This window comes from Trematosphaeria pertusa (genome assembly GCF_010094035.1).
Source record: "Trematosphaeria pertusa strain CBS 122368 unplaced genomic scaffold BU26scaffold_25, whole genome shotgun sequence".
In the NCBI taxonomy this organism is placed as follows: domain Eukaryota; kingdom Fungi; phylum Ascomycota; class Dothideomycetes; order Pleosporales; family Trematosphaeriaceae; genus Trematosphaeria; species Trematosphaeria pertusa.
Genome location: NW_022987236.1, coordinates 192,783 through 217,430, shown reverse-complemented (window position 1 = coordinate 217,430; position 24,648 = coordinate 192,783). Strand labels below are relative to the sequence as shown.

The 24,648-nt window shown below is 56.7% G+C and overlaps 8 protein-coding genes across 8 annotated transcripts; 5 read left to right on the top strand and 3 right to left on the bottom strand.

Annotated features, from left to right (window-relative positions):
* Window positions 1-141: 141 nt before the first annotated feature.
* BU26DRAFT_525367 (uncharacterized protein) lies at window positions 142-6,808 on the top strand. The gene is made up of 2 exons (XM_033830490.1): window positions 142-457; window positions 538-6,808. Exons 1-2 carry the CDS (start codon window positions 197-199, stop codon window positions 6,727-6,729), a joined length of 6,453 nt encoding a protein of 2,150 aa, XP_033676172.1. The 5' UTR covers window positions 142-196; the 3' UTR covers window positions 6,730-6,808.
* A 501-nt stretch (window positions 6,809-7,309) lies between these two features.
* On the bottom strand, window positions 7,310-8,545 carry BU26DRAFT_511618 (NAD(P)-binding protein; the record flags this gene model as incomplete). Its single annotated transcript, XM_033827318.1, has 4 exons — window positions 7,310-7,495; window positions 7,544-7,727; window positions 7,785-8,093; window positions 8,148-8,545. 4 exons carry the CDS (start codon window positions 8,543-8,545, stop codon window positions 7,310-7,312), a joined length of 1,077 nt encoding a protein of 358 aa, XP_033676171.1.
* Window positions 8,546-8,814: 269 nt separating this feature from the next.
* BU26DRAFT_586322 (uncharacterized protein) lies at window positions 8,815-10,808 on the top strand (the record flags this gene model as incomplete). Its single annotated transcript, XM_033834651.1, has 1 exon — window positions 8,815-10,808. The coding sequence occupies exon 1, from the start codon at window positions 8,826-8,828 to the stop codon at window positions 10,806-10,808; it is 1,983 nt and encodes a 660-aa protein (XP_033676170.1). The 5' UTR covers window positions 8,815-8,825.
* A 48-nt stretch (window positions 10,809-10,856) lies between these two features.
* BU26DRAFT_611020 (Clavaminate synthase-like protein) lies at window positions 10,857-11,885 on the bottom strand (the record flags this gene model as incomplete). Its single annotated transcript, XM_033836029.1, has 1 exon — window positions 10,857-11,885. One exon carries the CDS (start codon window positions 11,883-11,885, stop codon window positions 10,857-10,859), a length of 1,029 nt encoding a protein of 342 aa, XP_033676169.1.
* Window positions 11,886-12,335: 450 nt separating this feature from the next.
* BU26DRAFT_496583 (putative nonribosomal peptide synthase) lies at window positions 12,336-15,407 on the top strand (the record flags this gene model as incomplete). The annotated part of the gene is made up of 1 exon (XM_033826256.1): window positions 12,336-15,407. One exon carries the CDS (start codon window positions 12,336-12,338, stop codon window positions 15,405-15,407), a length of 3,072 nt encoding a protein of 1,023 aa, XP_033676168.1.
* Window positions 15,401-20,028, bottom strand: BU26DRAFT_611018 (putative ABC multidrug transporter). Its single transcript, XM_033836028.1, has 2 exons — window positions 19,663-20,028; window positions 15,401-19,614 (listed from the first exon to the last, which is right to left on the bottom strand). Exons 1-2 carry the CDS (start codon window positions 19,855-19,857, stop codon window positions 15,499-15,501), a joined length of 4,311 nt encoding a protein of 1,436 aa, XP_033676167.1. The 5' UTR covers window positions 19,858-20,028; the 3' UTR covers window positions 15,401-15,498.
* A 1,016-nt stretch (window positions 20,029-21,044) lies between these two features.
* Window positions 21,045-21,721, top strand: BU26DRAFT_441038 (uncharacterized protein; the record flags this gene model as incomplete). The annotated part of the gene is made up of 2 exons (XM_033824433.1): window positions 21,045-21,299; window positions 21,353-21,721. The coding sequence occupies 2 exons, from the start codon at window positions 21,045-21,047 to the stop codon at window positions 21,719-21,721; spliced, it is 624 nt and encodes a 207-aa protein (XP_033676166.1).
* Window positions 21,722-22,670: 949 nt separating this feature from the next.
* On the top strand, window positions 22,671-24,306 carry BU26DRAFT_182256 (uncharacterized protein). The gene has a single exon (XM_033820396.1). It carries the CDS (start codon window positions 22,804-22,806, stop codon window positions 23,872-23,874), a length of 1,071 nt encoding a protein of 356 aa, XP_033676165.1. The 5' UTR covers window positions 22,671-22,803; the 3' UTR covers window positions 23,875-24,306.
* Window positions 24,307-24,648: the final 342 nt, after the last annotated feature.

Genomic DNA, 24,648 nt, shown 5'->3' with positions numbered 1-24,648 from the left:
GTCGGGCCAGGGCGTTCTCAGCTCCGATGGCTCCAGCCGCAGTCTCTCAGCGGATGCGAACGGGTATGCGCGCGGCGAGGGCGTTGTGGCCGTGTACACAAAGTCACTATGCGCTGCGCTCCGCGACGGCAACCCCATCCGCTCTGTCGTCGTTGGGTGTGCCGCCAACTCAGACGGCCGGACTATTCCTGCCTCTATGCCCAGCGCGGCAGCACAGGCGACGCTGATCCGGCGCACCTACGCGCTGGCGGGCCTGCAGGACGTGGGCAAGACGGGGCTGTTCGAGTGCCATGCCACGGGGACTGTGACGGGCGACCCAATCGAGTGCGCTGCCATTGCTGATGTCTTCGGTCATGTGGGCGTTCACGTCGGCACCGTGAAGCCGAACATGGGCCATTCCGAGGCTGCGTCCGGGCTGACGGCTATACTCAAAGCCACGCTGGCGTTGGAACATCGTGTATGTAACTAGCACGTGATGTGATGTTGACGACCCGGGATGTGTGCTGTGTGCTGTGTGCTGTGTGCTGACAACTTCAGACTATACCGCCCAACATCAAGTACGCCCCGCTCAACCCGCGCATCCCCTTTGAACGCGCGCAGCTGCACATTCCCACCGAGCCGACGCCATGGCCGCAGGGCCGCGAAGAGCGTGCAAGCGTCAACTCGTTCGGCATCGGCGGCAGCAACGCCCACGCCATCCTCGAGTCGCCCGTGCGTTTCATGCCACCGTCGTCTCCATCGCCAGATGCACCATCGCAAGATGCGCCCCAACTATTGCTGTTCTCCGCAAACACGGCCCCGGCTCTCAAGGACGTGTGCCGCGTCTACGAGAACCTGTTCGAGACGCCGACCCATCTTGTCGCCGACATTGCCTACACGCTTGCCAACGGCCGCGAGCACCTCTCCCACCGCTCCTTTGCAGTGGTCAGTCCCACCAAGTTCGAGCAAGGCGTTTCGCTGTCCACGTCCGCGAAGAAGGGTGCGACGCTGGAACCCCATGTCGTTCTGGTCTTCACCGGCCAGGGCGCCGCATGGCCGCAGATGGGACGTGACTTGGTGCGCTCCAACCGCACCTTCGCCCGCACCATCGACTCTCTGGACGCCCACCTGAAGCGCCTGGGCGCCGACTGGACCCTGAAAGACGAGCTCCTCAAACCCCCACGTACCAGCCGTGTCCACGAGGCCGAGTTCTCGCAGCCGCTCTGCACTGCGCTCCAGCTAGCCCTCGTCGAAATGCTGGCCTCTGTGGGTGTCAAACCTCAAGCCGTGGTCGGCCATTCAAGTGGCGAGATTGGAGCTGCGTACGCCGCAGGTGCCCTCACCGCCGAAGAAGCCATTGCAGTGGCCTTCCACCGCGGAGCCTCCACCAAGGGCCGGACGGAGCGCGGCGGAATGGCTGCCGTGGGACTTGGCTGGGAAGCAGTGCAGCAGTACCTCGTTCCCGGCGTCATCGCGGCCTGCGACAACTCACCGAGCAGTGTGACGCTTTCGGGCGATGCCGACAAGCTAGCCGACGTTGTAGCCAGCATCAAACAAGCGCAACCGGACATACCAGCCACCATGCTCAAGGTGGAGAAGGCCTACCACTCAAACCACATGCTAGCCCTCGGAGAAGCGTACCATCAAGCCTTGGTCGACGCCCAAGTCGTGGGCAGGCCCCCGACGATCCCCTTCTTCTCCAGTGTGACGGGCGAACTGCTTGGAGACAGCAAGGGCAGCCAGCTGGGTCCCAATTACTGGCAATCCAATCTCGAACGCCCGGTGCTATTCAAGGCTGCTATACAGGCCATCCTCAAGTCCACAACCATCAAGAACCCGGTCTTGCTGGAGCTTGGCCCGCATTCAGCTCTTGCAGGACCAGTGAGACAGATCTTGACGGCTGCTTCGAGCAACGCTGCCTACGTAGCATCCCTGGTGCGTCGACAGAACAGCGCCGAGAACTTGCTGCAGGCCATCGGGAAGCTCTACACGCTACATGTTGCTCTAAACTTCAAAGCTCTCATCACCGCCCCCGCTTCTCTCGTCGCTGGCTTGCCTCGTTATCCGTGGGATCACTCGCAAAAGTTTTGGTACAAGTCGCGAATGTCCAAAGAGTGGCTGGGCAGAGAACACGTCCACCACCCCCTATTGGGCTCAAAGGTAACCGCGAGCACGGACCTAGAACCTATTTGGCGGAATCTTCTCTCTCCCAAAACTACGCCTTGGATCGCCCATCATAAACTCTCAGCGTCTATTGTCTTCCCACTTGCTGGATTTGCATCCATGGCAGCCGAGGCTGGGCGTCAAGTGAGTGGCATTGACGACGGAGTGAGTATTCGGAACCTTGTAGTGCACAACGCTTTGGTGATCGATGGCGAGGCCCCTACAGAAGTTATTACTACCTTGCGTCGCGAGCGCTTGACCGACACTTCGACTAGCACATGGTGGGAGTTTACCATATCCTCGTACAATGGCCATATCTGGACCAAGCACACCACGGGCGATGTCCGAGGCGAAACGTTCGACAGCCAGCTGGCACACAACGTGGAGTTGAAAAATCTACCGAGGAAAGTCGACAGTGACAAATTATATGAAGCAGTACGACGGGCGGGCCTTGATTATGGCCCCACCTTCAATACCTTGGAAGACATCAGGACATCAACGACGTCCATGACAGGGACGGCCACAATGCGAAATAATCAATGGGGAGATGAGGCCCAATACCATATGCATCCTGTCGTCCTGGACACGTACTTTCAGCTGATGAGCTGCTCAATCGTTAAAGGTATCGGCCGTGACTACCGACGAATGGTAGCGGCGAAGATTGAGCTTATAACAATCTTCCGCAGCGCCGAGGATAAGCTCGAGATCTTCACCGCAGCCGAACCTTCTAACGAGGGTTATATCGGCGATGGCTGGGTGTGTGCGAGCTTGAAGAAGGTCTTGAGCGTTTCTGGCTCCCACGGCCACATTTTTGACGAGCCGGTGGTGAGCGACGAGGGCACAACTTCCATCACCGCTCGAAGCGAATGGGTTCCCCATATTGATTTCCAAAACAACAGCGAACTCATCAAAGAGCCTCTCAGCCACGAAGAATGCATTCCTCTCCTAGAAGAGCTCGCCCGACTAGCCATTTCTCTCGCCAGCGGAGCTGCTAGAAACCTCGACGTACACGCACCACACTTGGTCAAGTACAAGGAGTGGCTCCTTCAGCATACGTCGTCAGAGCTTGGAGGTTCGGATGCAGTCACGCTGGCACAGGATATTGAAACCCTGGTGAAGAGACTCGAAGCTACCCCCGCCGCACGCGCAGCATCAGCTATTGCCGCCATCTCTAGCTCTATCGGATCTGTGTTGAAAGGAGAGATCATGAACGACGATGGCAGCTTGATAGCGTTTCTTGGAGAACATGACAACAGCAACTACATCCGGAGCATCGCCCACACCAAGCCCAACGTCAGCGTCCTCGAGGTAGGCGCAGGGCTTGGGGACAAGACATCAAGAATTGTCAGTTGTTTGACGCGCGCTGACGGACAGCCTCTGTACTCGCAGCTCGTTGTCGCGGATGCATCCTTCAGCAAGGTGAACGCGATCAAACAAGGGCTGAAGGGCGTTCCAAACGCAAAATTTTCCGTCTTAGATGTGAGCAGAAACCTGACGGAGCAGGGTTTTGAATATCAACAATTTGATCTCATCATCGCCACAAACGTCATTAACACAGGCAACGATATCCAAGCAAGCTTAAAAAACCTTCGCCAACTGCTACGACCCAATGGCAGGTTGCTTTTGCAGGAACCCCGACCCGGGCTGTTGTGGGCCAAATTCGCCTTGGGCACTCAGCCAGGCTGGTGGTCTGACGTTGAGGATCTGAGCCGCGCTGCCGAGCCTTTCATGAGCGCAGAGGAATGGCAAAAAGCCCTCGCAGCGGCTGGCTTTTCCGACGTCGAGCGCGTCAAGTCAAGCTCGGAGCATTACACGAACAGTGTTCTACTTGCACGCCCACAGGCCCCCAAAGCGCCAATCAAGAGAGTGACGCTGCTGGTGAGCGATCGCAGTGCATCTGGACCTAGTCTTATTTCGAGCGAGCTCGAGGCTCGGGGTTATGCTATTGACCGCCGTTCACTGGGACAGACACTGCCACAGGGCCAGGACGTTGTTGCACTCCTTGAGGAGGAGCAACCTCTTTTCGAGGACACTGACACAGTCCGGCTTGTTCAGTTCAAATCCCTGCTTCGCGATCTTGGAAATGGCGGCCTGTTGTGGGTGACGCGACTCTCCAGCGTTGGCTGCACCGATCCGAGGTACGCCCAAGTCGTTGGTCTAGCGCGGACGCTCCGTTCGGAGATGTCCATTGACTTTGCGATTTTGGAGACAGACAAGGTCGTGTCTCCGGCAGGGGCAAGCGCAGTGGCCAATGTGGTGAGCAAGTTTCAGACAAGAGAAGACGACGGTGTGCTAGGACCTGATCTTGAATATGCCATCCACAAAGGCCAAACGCTCGTCAACCGCATCTTCCCCTTCTCCCTCGACGAGGAACTGCTTGTGTCGCAAGACTCAGACGAGGCTGCTCTGACCCAGCAGCACCCAGGCCGTCTTAACACGCTGACCTGGTCAGTCACGTCTTCGGCCCCTCCAAAAGATAACGAGGTCGAGGTCGAGATATATGCCACCGGGCTGAACTTTAGAGACGTCTTGGTGGGCATGCAGATTATCCCCGGGCGTCACCCCACATTTGGTTACGAAGCTTCTGGAGTTGTCCGCCGTGTAGGCCCCAAGGCAACTAGACTCGCCGTGGGCGACCGTGTCGTTACCTTAGCATCCAACCTGCTCTCCACGGTGACGACAAGCCCCGAAACCCATTACGAGATGCTGCCTGAACATGTCAGCTTTGTCGAGGGCGCCTCCATTCCCCTCATCTTCGTCACTGCCATTTACGGTCTTCGCGACGTTGGGCGTCTCTCTAAGGGCCAGTCAGTTTTGATTCACAGCGGCGCGGGTGGGGTTGGGCTTGCTGCCATCCAGGTAGCCCGCATGCTCGGCGTCGAGATCTACACCACCGTCGGCAGCGAGAGGAAGGTGCAGTACTTGACGGACACTTATGGCATTCCAAGAAACCGCATATTCAACTCAAGAGACTCTTCCTTTGTTGATGACGTGCTGCGCGAGACTAGTGGAAGGGGGGTAGACGTGGTGCTCAACTCGCTTACTGGAGAGCTTCTGCACGCAACTTGGAAGTGTGTTGCGAAATGGGGTACCATGGTGGAGATTGGGAAGCGCGATCTTTTGGGGAATGCGCGACTTGACATGGGCCCCTTCCTGGCCAACCGCAACTATTGCTGCTTCGACATTGACCTCATGGGACAAGAACGACCTGAGCTTCTCAACCAGCTGCTCAAATTCACCATGGATTGCTTTGCCCAAGGACACCTCAAGCCGATCCGGGTGGATCAAGTGTTTGCAGCGTCTCGAGTGCTGGACGCTTTTCGGTACATGCAGCAGGGCAAGCACATTGGCAAGATTGTGATTGAGGTCCGCGACCCCTCAGGAAAGCTGTTGCTCGAGAGCGTCGACGCTACCAAAAAGATAGGCGCTGGGCTCGACGGAGCGGCGTCGTATCTACTCGTTGGTGGTCTCGGTGGGCTGGGCCGCTCCATGTCGGTGTGGATGGCACAGCGGGGAGCGCGGAACTTCACCTTCTTATCTCGGAGTGCAGGCGGTGGCACGCACGATGCCGACTTTGTCGCCGAGCTCGAAAGCATGGGATGCACTGTCCAGCTTGTACGTGGAGACGTGACCAACCCCACCGATGTTGTGCGTGCGGTAGACGGAACTGTCGCGCCATTGCGGGGAATCGTCCAGATGTCCATGGTCCTCCGCGACCAGATGTTTGAGGGGATGAGCGTCGAGGACTGGAACGCTGTCACGCGCCCTAAGGTCCAGGGCACCTGGAATCTTCACAATGCGACGACAGCGAGTGGGTGCGAGCTGGACTTCTTCCTCTTGTTCAGCTCGCTATCAGGCATTGTTGGCCAGGTCGGACAGGCCAACTACGCGAGCGGCAACACGTTCCTGGATGCATTTGTGCTGTATCGCGCCAGTCAGAATCTTCCCTGCACAGCAATCGACCTGGGAGCTATGGAGGGCGTCGGCTACCTGTCCGACAACCTGGATCTTCTCAAGAAGATGCATGGCACCGGCTGGAGTGTTGTGCAGGAAACGGAGCTCCTCGACGCTCTGCCTCTCGCCTTCATGTCTCCAGCCACGCGCAGCCAACGCAAACGAGACATGACAACTGGCGACACCTTCCTACTCGGTCTAGCGCCAACGATACCCTTGAGCAGCCCAGGAAGTAGTTCTCGGCTGAAACGGGACGTCCGGATCGCCGTTTACCACAACATGGGCAGTGGCAGCACCAAGGTCACCAGCTCCGCACCCGATGTATTGGGCGATTTCCTCGCAACCGTCAAGAAGGATCCAAGCCTTCTGAGGTCCACCGAGACTATAGAGCTGCTAGCAATCGAGGTCGGAAAGAAGCTGTGCAGCCTGGTCCTAGCAGATGACACCGATCTCGAAATTTCCGCGAACATGGCTGATCTTGGCTTGGATTCATTGGTGGCTGTTGAGATGCGGGGCTGGTGGAAGCTGACGTTTGGATTTGACATTAGCACTCTGGACATGTTGAGCTTGGGGACGCTAGAGGCGATGGGCAAACGTATTGCTGATGAACTCATCACGAAGTTCGACGCGTAGCGGGGGATACTGGTTTGTATGGTAGCTTGTTTTACTTTTTTTAAAGCTAGGTGTCTGATGAATTTTATTCCATATCTACCTTCAACTATCCACGTTGTCTCCACTTGAATGCTTGTCTTCCCGGCTCATGGCCTTAAACTCGTAATTTTGTCCATTGGACATGCGTTGACAAGAAGCAGTGTAATAGGCGCACGCATTTCGTAAGATGCAACCTCCACTATGACTTGGAGCCCTTGCCCCTTTCTTGTTCGTACATCAAATATTCGTGTCCATCTTTCTCCACCTTCTCGCACACCATATTCACCTCTTCAAGCCCTTAATATCTCGCCAGTCAACCTGGCGGTGGATGGCTTCTCTGGTGGTGCGGGTGTCTTGAGGTCTCTCACCCTTATGGCGAGGCCGCGGAGCAATCTGCTGCTGGTGCATTAACTAATAAAGTAGCACGAGAAAGAGTCTCTTCGCAGATAGTATCACGTGAAGGCAAGTCCGTATCTCAACATTCGGATTGGCATGTGGGATTCGGATTGTTTTTCGCGTCTGGTGCATGCATTCGGGATAATGAGTGCAAATTGTAGGGAAACTATGCACCCTCAAGCTGTTCCAAAACTGGAACTGCCCTCTTCATCTCAGTGATGATTTCGTTCCAGACTAATGCTTTCACCTTGAGCGCAGTATCGCTCTTCAAGTTTGGGAATGCCAAGATGCGGTATTCTTCTTCCCCAAACAGCGATTGGATATATTTACCCTTGGTATTGCGTTTCAGCCACTGGAAGACAAGGGGTAGATGTAATGTGCGTAAGGTAGTGCTACTTACATGCTCATCCTCTGATGTGCGTGCCGCCGTGACATAAAATCTCGCACCGTAATCTGCCGACTTGCCTAGAACCGAGGCATGGAGGGGCACTGCGAGTTGCATCAATGTCGAGCCTTTAGCAATAGCGCGTCCGAGGCTAGTGAAGACGAGACCAGGACAGACGGTGTTGACAATAACGCCCACTCTAGTTTAGGATGAGCACAGAATCCTCGTGTCTGGGGCAGCGAACAGCATTCCTCACCTGCCATCTGGCTCTACGGCCTTCTTGCAGATTTCTTCGACGGCATATGTCAACAGCAGCTTGCTGTTGGCGTAGTTTGGCTCTATCTGGTGAGAAGGCCAGTTTTGCCGGTCGCTGCAATGTCGCAATATGCCATCGTCAGTGGCCCATCGGGCCCAATCGCGGATGTCGGGATCAATATGATCACGAGAAGTTACAAAGACCAGATGTGGCTTCCTGGATGCCCTGGGGCGTCGCTTTCTCATCAACTGCAGCAGGAGCAGTCCCAGCAGAGTAGTGCTCAGAGTGTTGACCTGGATCGTCTCCTCCCTGCGAGGACGGATGAGTGAGCAATATAGAGTGAAGCTTTAAACGTGGACTAACCAGCCTTCCGGACTCTGCACATATTCGGCATTGATGAGGCCAGCGTTCAAGACAGCAACGTCGAGGCCACGGCGCGTTGCCGTGGCCTCCTTCAGCCGGTCGACAAAGGCTAGGCACGAGGAATATCTGCTCAAATCGAGTTCAATGACATGTATCTTGCCTTGTCCAACGATACCAGCCCGCTTTTCCACTTCGTCTTTGACACCGTTGCCTTGCGGCAAACTCCGCGATGTGATGACTACACTTGCGCCTAGTGTCGCGAAATGCAGTGCTGCAGCCAGACCGAGGCCGGCAGTTGCACCTGTAACGAGGACTGTCTGCCCCTCAAATGACTTAACAGGGGGCAGAGGCTCGGGCCAAAATTTGTCGCGTAAGCGACGGAGGATGAGGGGGCTCATGGTTGCGTGTTGGAGGATAATCGAATAACGCCGGGGCAAAAGCTCAATACTATTGCACCTGGCGTGTGTTGGAAAGCGTACAGGCGATGTTCCCATTGCTAGGCTTTGATTGGATGTTGATGGTTAAAGTAGATATGCAGTCAGCCACGCGAACAAACCCGAAATAGGCAACACGAGGTATATGCGAGGTCAGACAGCATGAAATACCATATATCGTATACCTAGAGTGATGACAAGGGCAGCACGCATCGACAACTTTGCAACCAATACCACAATAACGATGACGGAAGACTTTATCTCCGAAACCTTCCTGATCACGCCCCGTGAAAGCCCAATTGGTCCCACGAGGATCGATTGCCGTTGGAGATGCAACAGAGATGGGCAACATTTCGGCGCTCTGGATCTGCGTCTGCACCTGCTTCCTGCAGCCCAAGAGGGCGCCTTTGAAGACGCTACTGATACCCCTCTGGGCACGCTGTTTCGCGGCATCTGGGGCAAAGCGCAGGGGCACGGGCTGGCAGATACGACCGAGATGGCGATCACCGTGATACTGGTCCCACGTGGCCGCCACGGCTTTGTGTGCAGGAGTGACATCCTCCATCTCAGGGTGGGGCAATCGCAGTTTGTCGAGCGTGTCATCGCCTTCGCAGGATGGGACAAGCACCTTCCGGCTCTGCCCACCGGCACTGACGACACCAAGTGTCTTTTGGCGCTGCTGCCATGCTCTCCCGGCGCACTGCTCCTAAGGCAGCCGCACGATGAAGCGCTGCAGGACGATCTCACGGCCCGCTTGTCATTCAACTGGCTGCTGCCCAACAGGCCCGTTGCCCGCCGCGTGGCAGTAGTCTCCGGGCGCCCGTTCCCCGATCGGAAGCGCCAGATGTACAGCGCCCAGGGCTTCTTCGCCGCTGCCCATGCCCTCGGTATTTCGCTCGTGGTCGTGGACAATGTAGGGCACTGGCTCGAGAACAGTGCTTATCAGAGCCTTCGCGACGAGTTCGTTCCCATGGACATGGACATCAATCGCTTGGCCGATCTGCCACAGCGGCTGGTCGCGGCTCTGAAAGACAAGCACCTCGACGGCATCGTTACCTTCTGGGATGCGTACGTCATCCAGACAGCCGAAGCGGCAGAGCTCCTTGGACTGCCCACAGAATCGTCCGTGGCGTTGCGGCAAGCGCACCTCAAGCACGAGATGCGCGAGCTCGTCAGCCAGCCTAATATCCAGGCAGTCACTATCGACAGCGTGGAGCGGCTAGATGATCCTTCCATGGCCGAGACGCTCCGCAGCCTGCGGTATCCCTTGGTCGTGAAGCCATGTCGTGGCGGCACATCCGAAAGCGTCAAAAAGGTGACGGACGAAAGCAGCATGCGAGAAGCTGTACGCATAGCATTCAAAGACGGATTCCCCAATCCAGCCATTGCTCTCGTCTTGCTCGAGACGTACGTCGATGGCCCCGAGCTCGACGCCAACTTCATGCTCTGGAACGGCGAGATCCAATTCCTCGAGGTGACGGATAGCTTTCCGTGCGCCGCCGACGCGACCGATGCCACCGTTGCTGACCCCTTCCGCGAGACGGTACAGATCTCAAACAGTCTACTGCCTCCTGACGAAATCGAAGTCATCCGCTCTTCTCTGCACCGCAGCATCCTGAAGCTGGGTTTCGGCTCCGGCGTCTTCCACCTTGAAGCCCGCATGCGGAACCCGTCCATGAAGTACCAAGATACTCGCGGTGACGGGATTCTAGACCTGGACTTGGGTCCTTGTGTCGCAGCCAACCGTCGTGGTAAAGCGGACGTGTTCCTCGTCGAAATCAACGTCCGTCCGCCCGGCACGGGAGGCACATGGGCGACCTTGTTCGCCTACGGCGTTGACCAAGGCGCACTGCACTTTCTTCGCGCCCTCGATGATGGTGAGCGTTTTGCGGCTCTGTCACAGCCTTATGCGTTCCCCAGTGGCAGTGCCGGTGGTGGCGGCGGCGCTCAATACTGGACTGCGCAATGTCTGGTTCCCATCCATCGCGACAACATTCGTGTGCCAGACGACTTGTGGGAGAGAGTCTATCGGGCACTGCCTGACGTGGAACCCTATGTGGTTAGGGCCGAGATGTACGCAGAGCCGGGCACGATTGTGTCTATCAGGAGGAGTGTGGGGTGGATTGGTTATGTGTTGCTCTACTCGAGGACGAGTAGGAGACATGTGCTGGAGATGTATCATTGGCTCGCTGAGGCTTGCATCAAGGTGTTGGATGAAGAGCTATAGCGATTGTATATAAGAAATGCAATCTATTTATTCTTTCAATGCACATCACTAAGTAGCGATTGCCGCGTTCGCCGCTCCTGCCTTGTCTACATAACCAACATGCACATCATCCCTCTCCATCATGCCCGTCAAGACCTGCATGTCCGGATCCAGCGAGGCGGGGGCGCGGAAAGCATCGAACTTGAAGTCGTGCCACTCCTTCGCGGACCAAAGCTTCCCAGCGGCGTCGCGGAAGGGAGTATCGTTAGCAATGCGCAGGAAGTAAGCGATGCTATAACGATCTTCGTGCTGCTTCTCGTGGATCGGAATCACGCGGTGCACTGCCGAAAGGAGCTGCCCCTTTGAAGGGAAACGCAAGCTGTCGCCAACATTGATGACGGCGTGCTTGGGGCGAGGCTCTACAAACGCCCAAGTCTCCTGATCTGGCGAGAGAGCCTGGAGTCCCCACTGTCCGGCAAGCAGGAAGGTGAGAGAGCCAATGTCGGTGTGCTTGTTGTGACCCACACTGCTACCCTTCAGCTCGTCGTGCTTGGGGTATCGCAGCAGTGTCAGATTGGTAAGCGAAGGGACTTTGTCATTGTGAAAAGCCTCGAAACGGTCGCCACCCTTGAGACCCATCTCGTCAGAGAGCCTCTCTAGCATCATAATGGTAACGGTGTGGGCGTTGCTCGAGAAGTCGAAGAACAAGTCCGTCTTGGCCAGCGCCGAGGCTGTCGTGAGATCGGTGGAGCCCTTGAGAAACTCTCGGCGCGATATCTTGAGAGATTCGTATCCGTCGACTGTGTCCGGCCGGGGGCCTACTTCGGTTCCTTGAGGCTCGTACCCGTAGTTGTCGCTTTGACGAGCATCTTGCATCTTGACGTCGAGCGGCTGTTCGAAGTAGTCCTTCATTGCGACCAGCATCTCCTCCCACTGCCGGCATAGAACGTCATCGCTGGTCAAATCGAGGTAGAAGAAGCCCCAGTTACGGCAGGCATCAATCAACTTCTTGCTCTCAGAGGTATCCCCGGATCGAAGGTGGTCGAGACGAATAGTCGGCAGAGTGAGTAGAGGGGATGGTTTGGCGTTGGCAATCATGTCTGGAGTTGGAGATGAAGATCTGAGATAGATTGAGATGGTGCTGCTAAGAATAGTGATGATAGTGGTCGTGATGAACGTGTTTCCTCGTTCATGGCTGTAAATTCATCACAACTTATGCTCGTCGTGCAAAGTCTGCTACGAGGTGTCGGCGAGACTACAGTCCGCTATCCAGACTGCGAAGGCAATAGACGGTGACATGTCCGCTTCGACGGCATTCAGGACCGGCCAGTAGTTTCGCCATTGCGTGGGCCCCCAATTGCAGTTAGCGCAATGATGCACATGCAAGGTCAGCCACGGGTGTCAGCCATGCGCTCAACGCTCGCTATCGAATACGCCCGTCACCAAGAGACACTTTTGGAAACCTCATCATCTGGAACAGTCAATTCTTCACTCTAACTCTAGCGGATAGCAGCAGTAGCGACACCACGTCTTTCCAGAACAGCAACCATGGACAGCAATGTTGCTTCTGAGCCGCTTAACACCACAATTCTCGAGGTCGTCGACGGCTGGGCCGCCAGAACACCTTCCGGAATAGCTGCCGAGTTTGAGGGACAGAAAATCACATATGCCGAGTTGCGAAGCGCGTCGCTCCATGTCAGTCGGGCACTGCTATCAGCTGGTGTGCAGCCTTGCGATAGAGTGCCGCTTCTGACGGACATGTCCCTCGACATGATCCCCGCCGTGATGGGAATTCTGAGAGTTGGGGCATGTTTTGCGCCCATGGATGTCGCCGCCTGGAGCCGCCCACGCATCGAGGCGGCCTTGTCAAAGCTCGCTGCGCCCACAGCCCTCGTCACCAGCTACTGTCCTGGACTGCAGCTGCCTGTTGTCACGGTGAACTTCCAGAAGCAATGGCTGCGTCAACCGCTCGAAGACGCCGACGGACTGTTCGCCAAGCTAGATGCAATCCGCAGTGGACTCCGCACCGACCATCTCGCCTGGATCATCTTCACATCTGGAACTACTGGGAAACCAAAAGGCGTCATGGTCTATCACAAAGGTATCCAGGCACTGGTGCCCGAATTCCTCGACTACGATAACCTGAAGGCCGATGTGGAAGCGCGCGGGGTCCGGTGCTTGCTGGCCGCTTCGGTTGCATTTGACGGGTGTCAGGCAACTGTTTGGGGTACCCTGAGAAGGGGCCGGACGCTGGTGATGGCTTCACCGTCCAATTTTCACGAAGTCGCTGCCACGTGTGAAGTGTGGACCCTAACGCCGTCAATGCTGGCAGCCTTGGACCCGGCGGGGCCTTACGACCGAGTGCACATCATCTTCATAGGCGCCGAGGCACCTTCACGCGAAGTCTACCAGCACTGGATTCGTCCTCAGCGCAGGGTGATCAATACGTATGGGCCGTCCGAGACTACATGCATCATCAGTATGGGAGACCTCAGCCCAGAAGGAGAACCTACCTTTGGTGAGCTGATGTCCAGCGTCAAGGTCGTGCTTGTAGACGCCGATCTTCAGGAGGCCAATGTCGGCGAGGTCATGATTTCTGGGCCGGGTCTGGCCGCCGGCTATCTGAACAACGACGAGCTCACGGCGACTAAATTTATCCAGTGGAAGGGGCAACGTTTCTACCGAACGGGGGATCTTGCACGGAGGCGCAAAGATGGACAGCTTGTGTTCATGGGCAGAGCAGATTCGCTCGTCAAGAACCGCGGCTTCTTGATCAATCTGGAGACGGAGGTCGAACCGGCGCTTCTGAGCTTCGATCCTGTGCGGGTGGCCGTAGCCTTCAAGGCGCAAAACGGGCGGCTCACGGGGTGTGTTCAACCGGCCACTGTGGACGTAGACCAGCTACGCCAGTTTTTGCGAGGACGCTGTGATCCCTTCGTCATCCCCGACGATTTGGTGGCACTGGACAGTTTTCCGCTTAACGTCAATGGCAAAACAGACCGAAATGCGCTCAAGGTCCAGCCCGAATTCAGTGCAACCCAGCAGGACGAGGATGATCCCGACGATGACGACCGCTACCAGAATGGATACGATGCCTTGTGTGCAGGCTTTGCCCAGATCCTACACGTCCCATTCAAGCAGCTGGATAGGGACTCGTCGTTTACCGCACTGGGAGGGCATTCGCTGGCGGCCATCCGTCTCTCCAACTTCTTGAAGCAGCACGGACACTCGCTTCTCGCAGTTCAGATGCTGCGGCTGGACTCGATCAAGCGACTGGAGGAGGCGATCAACCAGAACAAAACGCATAAAAAGGCAAGCAAGGACAAGCTGCCCGACGGGCCTGCGCCCGCAACCGACGTGCAGAAGCTGTTAATCCGGCGTTCGTTGCAGGACCCAAAAATATGTGCGCTCATCGGCGTGGCCACGCACATTGGAGACGCTCAAGCCATGCCAACAGCCAGCGAGCTGCACGATGCCATCGTCACGGCCGGCTCAGCGCACCAGATCTTCCAGACGCGCTTCGATCTGTCCGACCTGACCCTACACGACCTCGGGCGACTGAACCTCGACTGGAGAGAAGTGAGCGTCCCCAGAGTAGCCGAGTTTGAGGCTGCCTGTGCGGCGTGCGAGGAGCAGGCCTGGCACGAATTGAGGGAGACGACGCCCGCCGACGTGGAGGTGCCATACTGTCAGATCACTTGTGTCTCCGTCCCGCACCGCAAGGCAGTGGCTCTGGTGACGCGCATGCACCATATCTTGACCGATGTCTTTTCGGCCGCCCTGTTCTGGCGGGACGTAGAGCGCGCGCTGGCGGGCGAGCAAGTCCCGCGCGGACCCCAGATACAGAACTTTGCACGGTTCATGCACGCATACAAGCGAGAGAATTTAGACCGAGCGCGCATGACATTTGAGAAGATGCTCGGGGACCTGCCAGCGACGGCGGTGCTGCAGCCTCCCTCCCCTAGCACACCACAGCACACACAGCAGATGCAGCTCGGGTTGGTCCGTCTCAACTCGCCGGCCACTGTGGCCAAGGCCGCGCTCGACGGGGCGGCGCGCAACCATCGCGTCACCGCTACGACACTGGTCTACGCGGCGTGGTCGCTCTTCCTGAGTAGCATTACGGCATGGGACCGCGTGGGGTTTTCTGTTAGCCTCTCGGGGCGTACCGTGCCGTGGCCGGAGGCGCAATTGGTGCTAGGGTCGTTGGTCAACAGAGCCATCTTCAGCACTCATGTTGCACCGAAGGCCACGGTGCGCGAATGGCTCGCCGATGTGCACAAGACAACGTTGGATCTTGTCGAATTTGATGGCCTCACACACGGGCTGCCCGAGTCGCTGATGGCGGACCCGCGCACCAACACCACCAACGTGCTGTGCTTCCTCGACGTGCCCCAGTCCTCGTCCAACTGGAACTACCGCGACCAGCAAGGGCACAACTACCTCATCGACTGGTACATATTTCCGGATGGCAACGGAGGCGTCAAGACTGAGTTCGAAGTCCAGGCTCAACGCGTTGATTTGGACTGGGCGAAGGCTGTCGCAGGCGTGCCTGGGCGCTTGCTGGACCAGCTGGCCCATGCCACGCCTGAGATACTGGTAGGCCATTTGCTGAGATAGTCAAATAGCAATATAACTGTTTGTGCAAGTACGCGAACTTACAAATATCAAGGTTCGGCCAGGCTTGGTGCAACATGTTGATCATCCCTAACTACTCGGCCCTCGCCGCTCTGACCAAATCCCCAAACCTAGTTCCCGCCGCTCCAGCCAACTCGACAGGATTTCCAATCTCCACAATCTCGCCTGTGTCCATGACAATGACTCTGTCGAAATCCATGATCATGTCCAGCCGATGGCTCACAGCTATCACTGTATAGCCATTAAATTCGTTCCTGATGATCTCCTGCATGATGCGTTCCGTCTCGACATCTACACTCGAGCTCACTTCGTCCAGCAACAGTATCCCGCCGTGTGCCTGCTGCCGCGCTCGGATACGCTGTCTAAGCAGCGCGCGTCCAACCGACATGAGCTGCCGCTGCCCGGCACTCAGAGTCCCCGCACTCATGCCTGCATCCAAACCGCCGCGCGCTACGACGAAGCTCCACAGGCCGACCGCCGTTAGCACCTCTTCGCATTCTGCAGCCGTTGAAACACCCAGTGGATCCACATTTGTCCGGAATGTGCAGCCATCGGGCAGGAAGACGGCTTCCTGGGGCATGGCAATGATGCGCTGACGCAGCGCAAGCCGATTGAGGCGACGGAGCGGCGTGCCGTCGATTGTGGCATTGCCTGCTGTCTCTGGGAGGGGATTGACGAGTTTGAGAAGGAGGGCGATGAGGCTGGACTTGCCGCTGCCGGTACGTCCGCAGATGGCCACCCTCTCGCCTGAAGCGACTGTCAGGTGGATGTCACGAAGGGCGAGTTTGGGCGTGCCCTCGCCTTCAACCTGCTCTTCGTAGCTTGCTGAGATCCCCTGCAATGCCACAACACCATGTCGAGGCCATCGTTCAGAAGGAACAATGTCCTCCTCGTCCATGTCCTCGGGGGTAACGGTTTCACCAAAAGACTTCAGTCGAGCTATTGCCCCCAGAGACGTCTCCAGCTTGGTCCAGTAGATGACGATGCCTGAGAGATTCTCCCCGAGGGTCAAGAGGCTGTAGAGAGAAGCGCCAGCGAACCCAGACTTAGAGTGAAGTCGGACGGCAAACGTCGTCAGTAATACTGCCATGATCATGACTACGACGTTGAGCACCAGATTCAGCCACTCTTGGATCATGAGCAGCAGATAGGCAGGCCGTTGGCTGCACCCGATCAGGCGAGCATTTCTTTGAACATCGTCGGGCATGAACCCGAACGCTCGCAGGGTTGTGATGCCCTTGACGGTGTCTAGGAAGTGCGTGTACAGGGGACTCTTCGCCTCAAGGTCGAGCAGCCGTATCTGCCTGGAAGTGCGCAAGTAGAATCGTTGCACAACATACAGCAGCGCACCGAGGAAGGGATAGCTTATCGCCAGGTATGCCGACGACGTGAGCATGACAGCAATCTGTCCGGCCGCTTGAGCGAGAGTCACGAGCGTGTTGATGGTAGCTTCCGGCAGCTCAGTATCGATAAGATTCAAATCCTGCGAAAACAAGTTCGTGACGACACCAGTATCCGTCTTGGTGAAGAAGGCAAGCGGTGCCCGGATAAGAGTGTTCAAGGCCTTGCGGTGTATGTTGGCGCCGGCTCTCTTCACCGAGATGATGAAGATGGCGACACCGAGGAGCAGCAGTGCTATCGAGGCACAGGCCTGGAGCAAGGCATAGATGCCAACGTAGTAGGCGTCCGAGTGCGCCCGATGTGCCGACTTTATGGCGTCAGTCCAAAACGTGAGCCAGACCGTTGGAAAGTTAGTGAAGAATCCCCAAAGCGCAGCGAAGAAGCCGCTACACAGTGCCAAGAACATCCCCATGCTTTTAATGTAGTGCTTGTATACCACTCGATCCCCAACTTGCCGCGCGCTATCTGTGGCTGGCGCCGGCAATGCCTTACTTATTGTCCGCGCCGCAGAAGGCTGCGGTTGTGGTTGTGGTTGCGGCTCCCTTGATGTTGTGGATGTCGACTTTTGTGACAGAGTGTGTTGATAAAAGCCTTGACCAACCCTCAGCTGGTCGAAGCTACCTTGCGCGACAATGGTGCCGTCTTCAAGTTCTATGATATGATCTGCGGCGGGCAGGTGCCGCACGCTGTGGGTGCACAACACCACGGTAGCCCTCCGTCTTCGCAGCAGGCCATGTGGCCCAAAGACTTGGTCAAAGACGTGCTCCTCGGTCTCGGCATCCAGGCCGCTGAACACATCGTCTAGCACAAGCAGATCAGCCTGTATATACAAAGCTCGTGCGAGAGAAACGCGTTGCTTCTGGCCACCGGACAGTGTGATTCCGTCAGACCCGACATTGGTCCCGTCTCCTTGGGGGAGCGTAGCAAAATCGTAGCTGAGATTAGTCGCGTTAATGACTTCAGCGTACCTCACCGGGTTGAATGCCGAAAAGGCCACGATGTTGTCTCTCACCGACCCGTTGGAGAGGAACGCAGTCTGGTCGCAGTAGCCAACGTGGCTATGATGCATCCTCAACTTCACTTGGCCCTCACTGAATGGCATCTCGCCCAGCAGCGCCCTGCAGAGGGTCGACTTTCCCGAGCCAACGGGCCCCACGACCATGGTGAGTGAGCTTCGCGCCAGTGAGAAGTTCACATTCTGCAATACGAATTTGTCCGCTTCCCACCCAAACTTGGCGTCCTTGACGGCCAGCTCTACTTCAGGCAAAGCCTCAGCATCAACAAGAAGCTGGCGAACATCCTCACGTGTCTCGCACTCCAAGAAGGCCTGAATGCGGCCCAAACAGGCGAAGCCAGAAACGATCTCGGGGACAGCCTGGAAGACCTGCGACAGCGGGATCGTCATCAGCGTCAGGAAAGAAAGACTGGTAAACACACGTGAATTGTCGAGTGCTCGTTGCGTGAAGGCAAAGACCAGGGGCGGGCCAAACAGCAGCGGGATAAAGCCGAAGAGCGCAGCAGCGATGAAGATGCGGCGGAACCGAGCTCCTGCCGCAAGCTCCTCGATGCGAAGCCTCTGCACAAAGTCGCCGACGGCAGCAGAAAGCCCCGATATCTTCAGATTCTTCATGCTAGCAATTACGGTGGCCGTCAGACCGACACGCGTCTGCACGCGGGCCATCCACGCTCTCTGCGCATCCCCAGTGAAGTTGATCAGGACGCCCAGGCAGGCGAAGCAGACAATGACGATACCAATGGCTGCGACAAAGACGACACCCAGCCGCCTGTATAGCATCCAGGCAGCCAGCGCAACCTGGACCAGACACGCCCACAGTTCGTGCAGAGTCCTGAAGCCCATCCGGATGCGCTCCAGGTCGGTGCTCATCAGCGTCAGCGCGGCGCTGTCATCGGCCGCTCCGACACGCGCTTTCGTGGCCTTGATGAAGATCTCAGGGACTAATATCGATCGCATCATGATGCGCAGGCGGTGGTGGAAGTACCAGGTAAAGGCCATGGAGGTGGCGATTCCGGAGTAGATAAAGAAGCTCGCGCCGATCAGGCCATATCCAATATTAGGGTTGAGTTTAGGCTCCGCGAGATAGCCCAATAGGGTCTCGATGAAAAAGGGCTGGCAAAAGGTGAAGCCGAGGAGCGCCAGGCGCGGGGCGATAGGAAGCAGTAGAGGCACCTTGAGGGTGCGCGCAAGGACCTTAGCCAGGCTAAACTTATCGCCCTTGAGTTTGGCATAGTCCATGTTGCGAGAGAACTTGGCGTGGAGGGCTTCGGCGTCAAGGGAGCTATCGAGCGGTAGGAGGGTCTCAAGGGTCAGGATGGTCCGGTAACCCGCGAGGAACAGCTTGTTCAGCCAGAAGAAGACACCGAGAGAGAAGATGCCGCTCGTCTCCTCTGGGCTGTGCTCTTTCTCGTCGTTGTTCCAGCGCACCCAGCTTGCTTTTTGCCGGGCTTCCAACACCAGGATGCCCGCCTTCAAAGCCACGGCAGCACAAAAGATGCCGCTGTAGACGCGCTCCGAGTGGCTCGTCGAAGATAAAAACAGAGTTCTCGCCTGCGCCGCATCCAGCAGTAGAGTGAGGCACAGATAGGTAGTCAGCAGTGTCGATGGCCGCGGGTTTCTGCTGTGCTCAACCGCACTGAGCGCCATCATGAGGAGCACTGCTACGACTCTGAGAACGACGGCTGCCATGAACATGCTGGACACATGCACATGACTGACTGCCGCGAGAACAACAAGGGCAAGCGCTAGACAGACATAGGCCGTTATTGCACCCTGCACGATTGGTGAGCATGATTAACGAGAATGGAGAGCCGTACATACCAACTTGATATACTGGAACGTTGGTGCATGCACCATCTTCGGCTTGCGTGCCTGCGAAAGCGTGCGCCATGACGACGCGACGATGAACAGCGCCGAGGGCACGATGGAGAAGAACAGCTGCTCGAACTGAAGACTGAAGTCAAACTCCTTACTGTCTAGCTGCAGCAGCATGTCCTCTCCCGTGGTGAAAGGCATAATGGGTGACGACGGTGCAAAGGACGCAGCTGCGCTGGAGCGCGAGGTAAATCGATGTCAGCCATCCTCAATGCTTCCCGAGTGCTGTCAGCCAAAACGTCTCAGATAGGAAACTCGCTTGCCTGAGCCATCTATCATGTGACTGTAGATTGAGGTTGGGTGGAGAGACATAGGGTCTGTGCACGCTTATCGATAGCGACCGTCCGATTAACTATGTTCTATGTTCTCGCCTCTCTTTCATCCGTATCTATAACCTTAGAACATTAGAACGATTCGCTTTGCCGTCGTTCCGTTCTTGACGCTGCCAGGCGCTGTTCTGTTTTTGGAACGATTCTGATATCGTGGTACGTCCGCCAATCAGCGCCACTTGCCCCGTGCACCACGCTTAAGCGCCGAAACGTCGTCCGAATCACCATCTGCACCTCACCCCTCGAAGCGCCCTCGAACATGCATCCCCCGTTTCAGACAGTTGCGCACCTGCATATGGCCTGTTCCTCTCCCTCATTTGCCAGCCTCCAGATGTACCCTCAACGCCAACGATGATCTGGAGAAGGCTACGAAGCCACGGTGCTAAAACGTCCCTCTTGTGGCCGCCTATGAGACCAATAAACAGCCCACTCTTGGGCCGCACATCCGTTGGTGGGGGTTAATGTGCAGATTCGGGTTGCAGAGAGGTGGACGGGGTGTTAATTGAGGGTCTATTTCTGAGTAGAGGTGCAGATTTACGCGCTCACGATGCATGCTCACGGCGCACCATAGATGACAATGAGAGCTAAAAACGCTACTCGCGGAGGAGGAAACATCGATCTACCCGATTACTCTTATTTTGGAGATGCAGACGAGGTGGGTAAGCGGCTGGACGTCGAGGGGATGGTGTGCGTAGGGCATGAAACGCCCATCGCGACCAGAATTGTTTTAAAGGCAGGGTGTTCCCTCCCCCCTCTCCTTTTGTGTTTCCAGGCAAGCCCTCGAAGTGTTATATCAGTTCATCGCTGCGTTCGTCGCGTTTCCTGTCCGTTCATTCTGTTTTGCTGTTAGGGTGCTCCTGGTTGCGTGCCCTCTCCTTTCCTTACGCTATCGGTCCTTTATATATATACCGTCTCGTCGTCACTCTTCATCTTCCCCTGCCCGCTTTGTACGAAGCATAAAAGAAGATTCGAAGAGAAGGGAAGAAGAAAGCCGTCAAGATGAAGATCAATCCCGCACCGCTCCACCTCGCCCAAACCGTCATCACGGGCCTCGTCCTCGCCATGAGCATCGCTATCTTGGGTACCTCAGCGCATACCCTCGATGTCTTCAAAAAGCAGCAGACGTCCAACCCGTGGTGGCTTCCACTATGGCCGCAACACTTCGATGTGCAGGGCACGAAGGCGCTCATTGCGTCTGCTGCGGTGACCGTGTTCCTCTCTATCGTATTCCTTGTCCTGTCGCTCGTTCCCAAGGTAAGTCTCGTTCAATTCCTCAAGAAGAGTTCAGGGGCTGATATGATGTGCAGTTCAACCTGGCGAACAAGCACACGCTCCGCGCTCTCATCGCTCTGGGCACTACAATCCCCTCCGCGCTCCTCGCCCTCGTCACCGTCATCTACGCGCACGTCATCAACCACGATACTCCCAACCACGACACCATTCAGACATGGACCTGCAAGTACAAGAACAGCAAGCCCCTGCAGCAAGACCTCGCCCTCCCGGCGAACATGGGTAACGGGAACTTTGGATCGCTCTGCATGCAAAGCAAGTTTGCGCTGTATGGGACCTTGACGGTGCTGTTGCTGCTCGGTGGGAGCATGGCGCTCAGCGTGCTTGGGTGGCTGGCGGACAAGTGGTCTGCTAGGCAGACCAGGAAGGAGATGGAGCAGTCTTGAGCAAGCAGAGATGCAGGAAGCTCTCATGGGGACGGCCCGTCCATGCCAACTCCGGGTGAACCTGCTGAGCTTGGGCGAATGATCGATGCCGTGCGGCGACTAGGGATGATTGGAAAGAAGTTAATTGAGGAATCGGCGTTTAGCGAAGGGGTCGGCTTTAAATAGTCCCGCATGCGGGTGCTGGGTTTGCTTCAGGAGCTCGATGATGGCCTACCTTATTTTTGACGATATGAGACGGCAATATGGAATGCCCGGTAGGATTCTCTCAGCGCGTTATGTATTAAATGTAGTGTTAAACCCGTTCATCATAATCTTATTGCTGCCGCGACGCTGCTCGTCTCCGTCATAGTTGAGGACCTTCGGCTTACTCTTGCGCTGCAATGTGCTGAAAGAGACACGATTGCCTATAGTAATCAGCCGCGAATTGACAAAGCAAGCCGCTGCAGCCGGAGTTTGCAGACGCTCTATCAGCTTCAATTCACGCGTCATTGCGAACAGCGTTAGTCTACCTGCCACCTGAATTCTCAAAACCCACAGTTTGCATGAGACCTTTCCGCATCGCAACATCGATTCACAAACCCGAAGGTTATTTTAAAACGCAGCCGGCACTCAAAGCCCGACGCTTCCTTCACAGGGCCTGCCGCTGATTCACATTGATGACCGATCTCCTCGCCTACCACTCGCAACGCGTCGAACAAAACCCCCGACGGGCCTGGCCTCGCGTCTCTTGCGCGACACTGATCAACGAGATCTCCCCCACTCACACGCGCCTTACCCGTCGCTCATTTCGCCATCGTCATCCACACGCTCCTTGACATTCCCTTCTTCCTTTCTTCCCTCCCCGACCAGAGCCTGCCTGCCCCGCGAAATCTACCCGCCAACAGCGCGACCTTTCCAAATTATTGATTACGGCGTGAACACCCCGGCTCCCTGTGCGCATAGACGGCTGCACTCCAGCACGATTCCGCATTCAGCTTCCCTCGCTAGGGTGCCAATCCCCCCAAACCAAGCACAACCACCGGCCGGCCTCAGCCGTCTCGTCTCACCGGCAGTCCTTCGTTTTCCTTTCCTTTCTGGCAATAATGCGCCGCGGAGAGACGACGACGAGCACGACGACGACACACCAGCACAGGAACAAGAGGCAGTACCAGCCGAGCATCACTAGCTTCTTTGCGGCGCGTGAGGACCGAGACTACAGCAGCGAGTCCGACGAGGACCTGCGGGGTCCTGGCCCGATTAACCGGCCGCACGCTAGGCGGAGTGCACAACAACAACAGCAGCAGCAACAGCAGCAGCAGCGAGATAGCCTCGTACCCAGCGTACCTGGGAGCGTGCAAGCGGACCTGCTGAGCGTCGGGATGCGGGTGCGAAAGAGCGTGCCCGAGGGCTACAAGACGCACAAGACAGCCTCGCTGCCCTCGATCCAGACGACGCTCTCGGCGTCGACGATGCACAAGCCCCCGAGCGCTTCGGCCGCATCCCACCACCACGACGATCACAGCGTCAAACCGCCGCGCGACCCTGTGCCGGAGCCGCTCCAGCACCAGCGGGAGCTGCTGCCCTTCTGCGGGCTGCACAAGATCGGCGGCTATGCGGAGCAGCCGGTCACGAATGTGCATCTGTACGGCGGCGTGGACGGCACCGGCGAGCGCCCCATGAACCTGTTCCCCTTACCCGCCGAAGCCTTCAACCAGCCCTTCTCGCAGTCCTCCTCTGCCGCGTCCTCCATCTCCATCGAGTCGCTGCCGCCGAACCCTACGAATCCGTCCAAGCGCCCGTGGCACGATGAAGACGAGCAGCCGGCGGCGGCGCTGAAGACAGACTTCTACTTCAAGATCCCGATGAAGGTGTCCGAGGACGAGGTGCCCGTGAGCCCACTGAGCGAGTCGCCGCCACCTGAGAGCATCAATGCCTTCGCCCAGGCTGCACTACGCCCCTTCGCACAGCCCAAGACACGGAGACACGGCGGCGGCGGCAGGGCAATGGACATTGACGGCATGGTCGTCAAGGAGGGAGACATCATCGAAATGGATGTCGAGAACGCAGAGCAAACCGAGCGACGTGTGCTCGTGGGTAGCTCGAGCGACTTCGGCGAGGCTGACTTTCTGCGGCCCTGGTCTCCGGGACGAGAAGTCGACATGGGCGGTGTATAAAACCGCCACCGTCCCGAAACATCCAGACGACGACAACCGGATAAGAAGCCGGCCGTCCCTGGAGCGAAGTCTACTGGGGAAGATTTATCTGCTGCCGACCCCTCCACACCCCCAGACGCCTTCTTTCCTTCCATGTTTTGATATCCCACCTCCTTTCCCTTCAATTCTCTTCCTCAGTCGGGTCGGCTTCCTGCCAGCCACCCACACACGCACATATCTTCCTTCTATTTCCTTCCCTTTCCAATCTTCCTTTAGCGTTCAAGCACAAAGTGGCGTAATGGTGTTTTCAAGGCCGGAAACGGGATGGAATGGGTTCCAATTGGGGCGCCCGCGTATACCCAGCGTTTTTCCTATGTCAAATTTCGGGTTTGTGGGTTTTGCTACATTTACTTGTCTGTCTGTCTGTCTGTCTGTCTGTCTGTCTCATAGCTGTATAGTCTAGCTAGCTATCGGATCGGTTGATTTTTCACAGTTATAGAAGCGTCAATCCTATTCGAGGGGGATGAATATACATGCATGCCCATTAATTAGCTCCATCATTCCTTTGGCAAGGTTGATGTGTGAACTGGGAAATACATCATGGACACTTGTCACGTGGAAATGCGTTTCTGGAGCGGGCGTGCAGCACTCCGAAGTGGGAATGGGGTGAGGACGGCGGACGCATTCGTACCTGATGAGGCTTTTTCTCTGTGTTACCGGATATCTAAAAGGTATCTATCTAAGATATGCCCTCTCCATTACGGCCGTTATCAATCTGAGTCTCTAGGAAAGGGT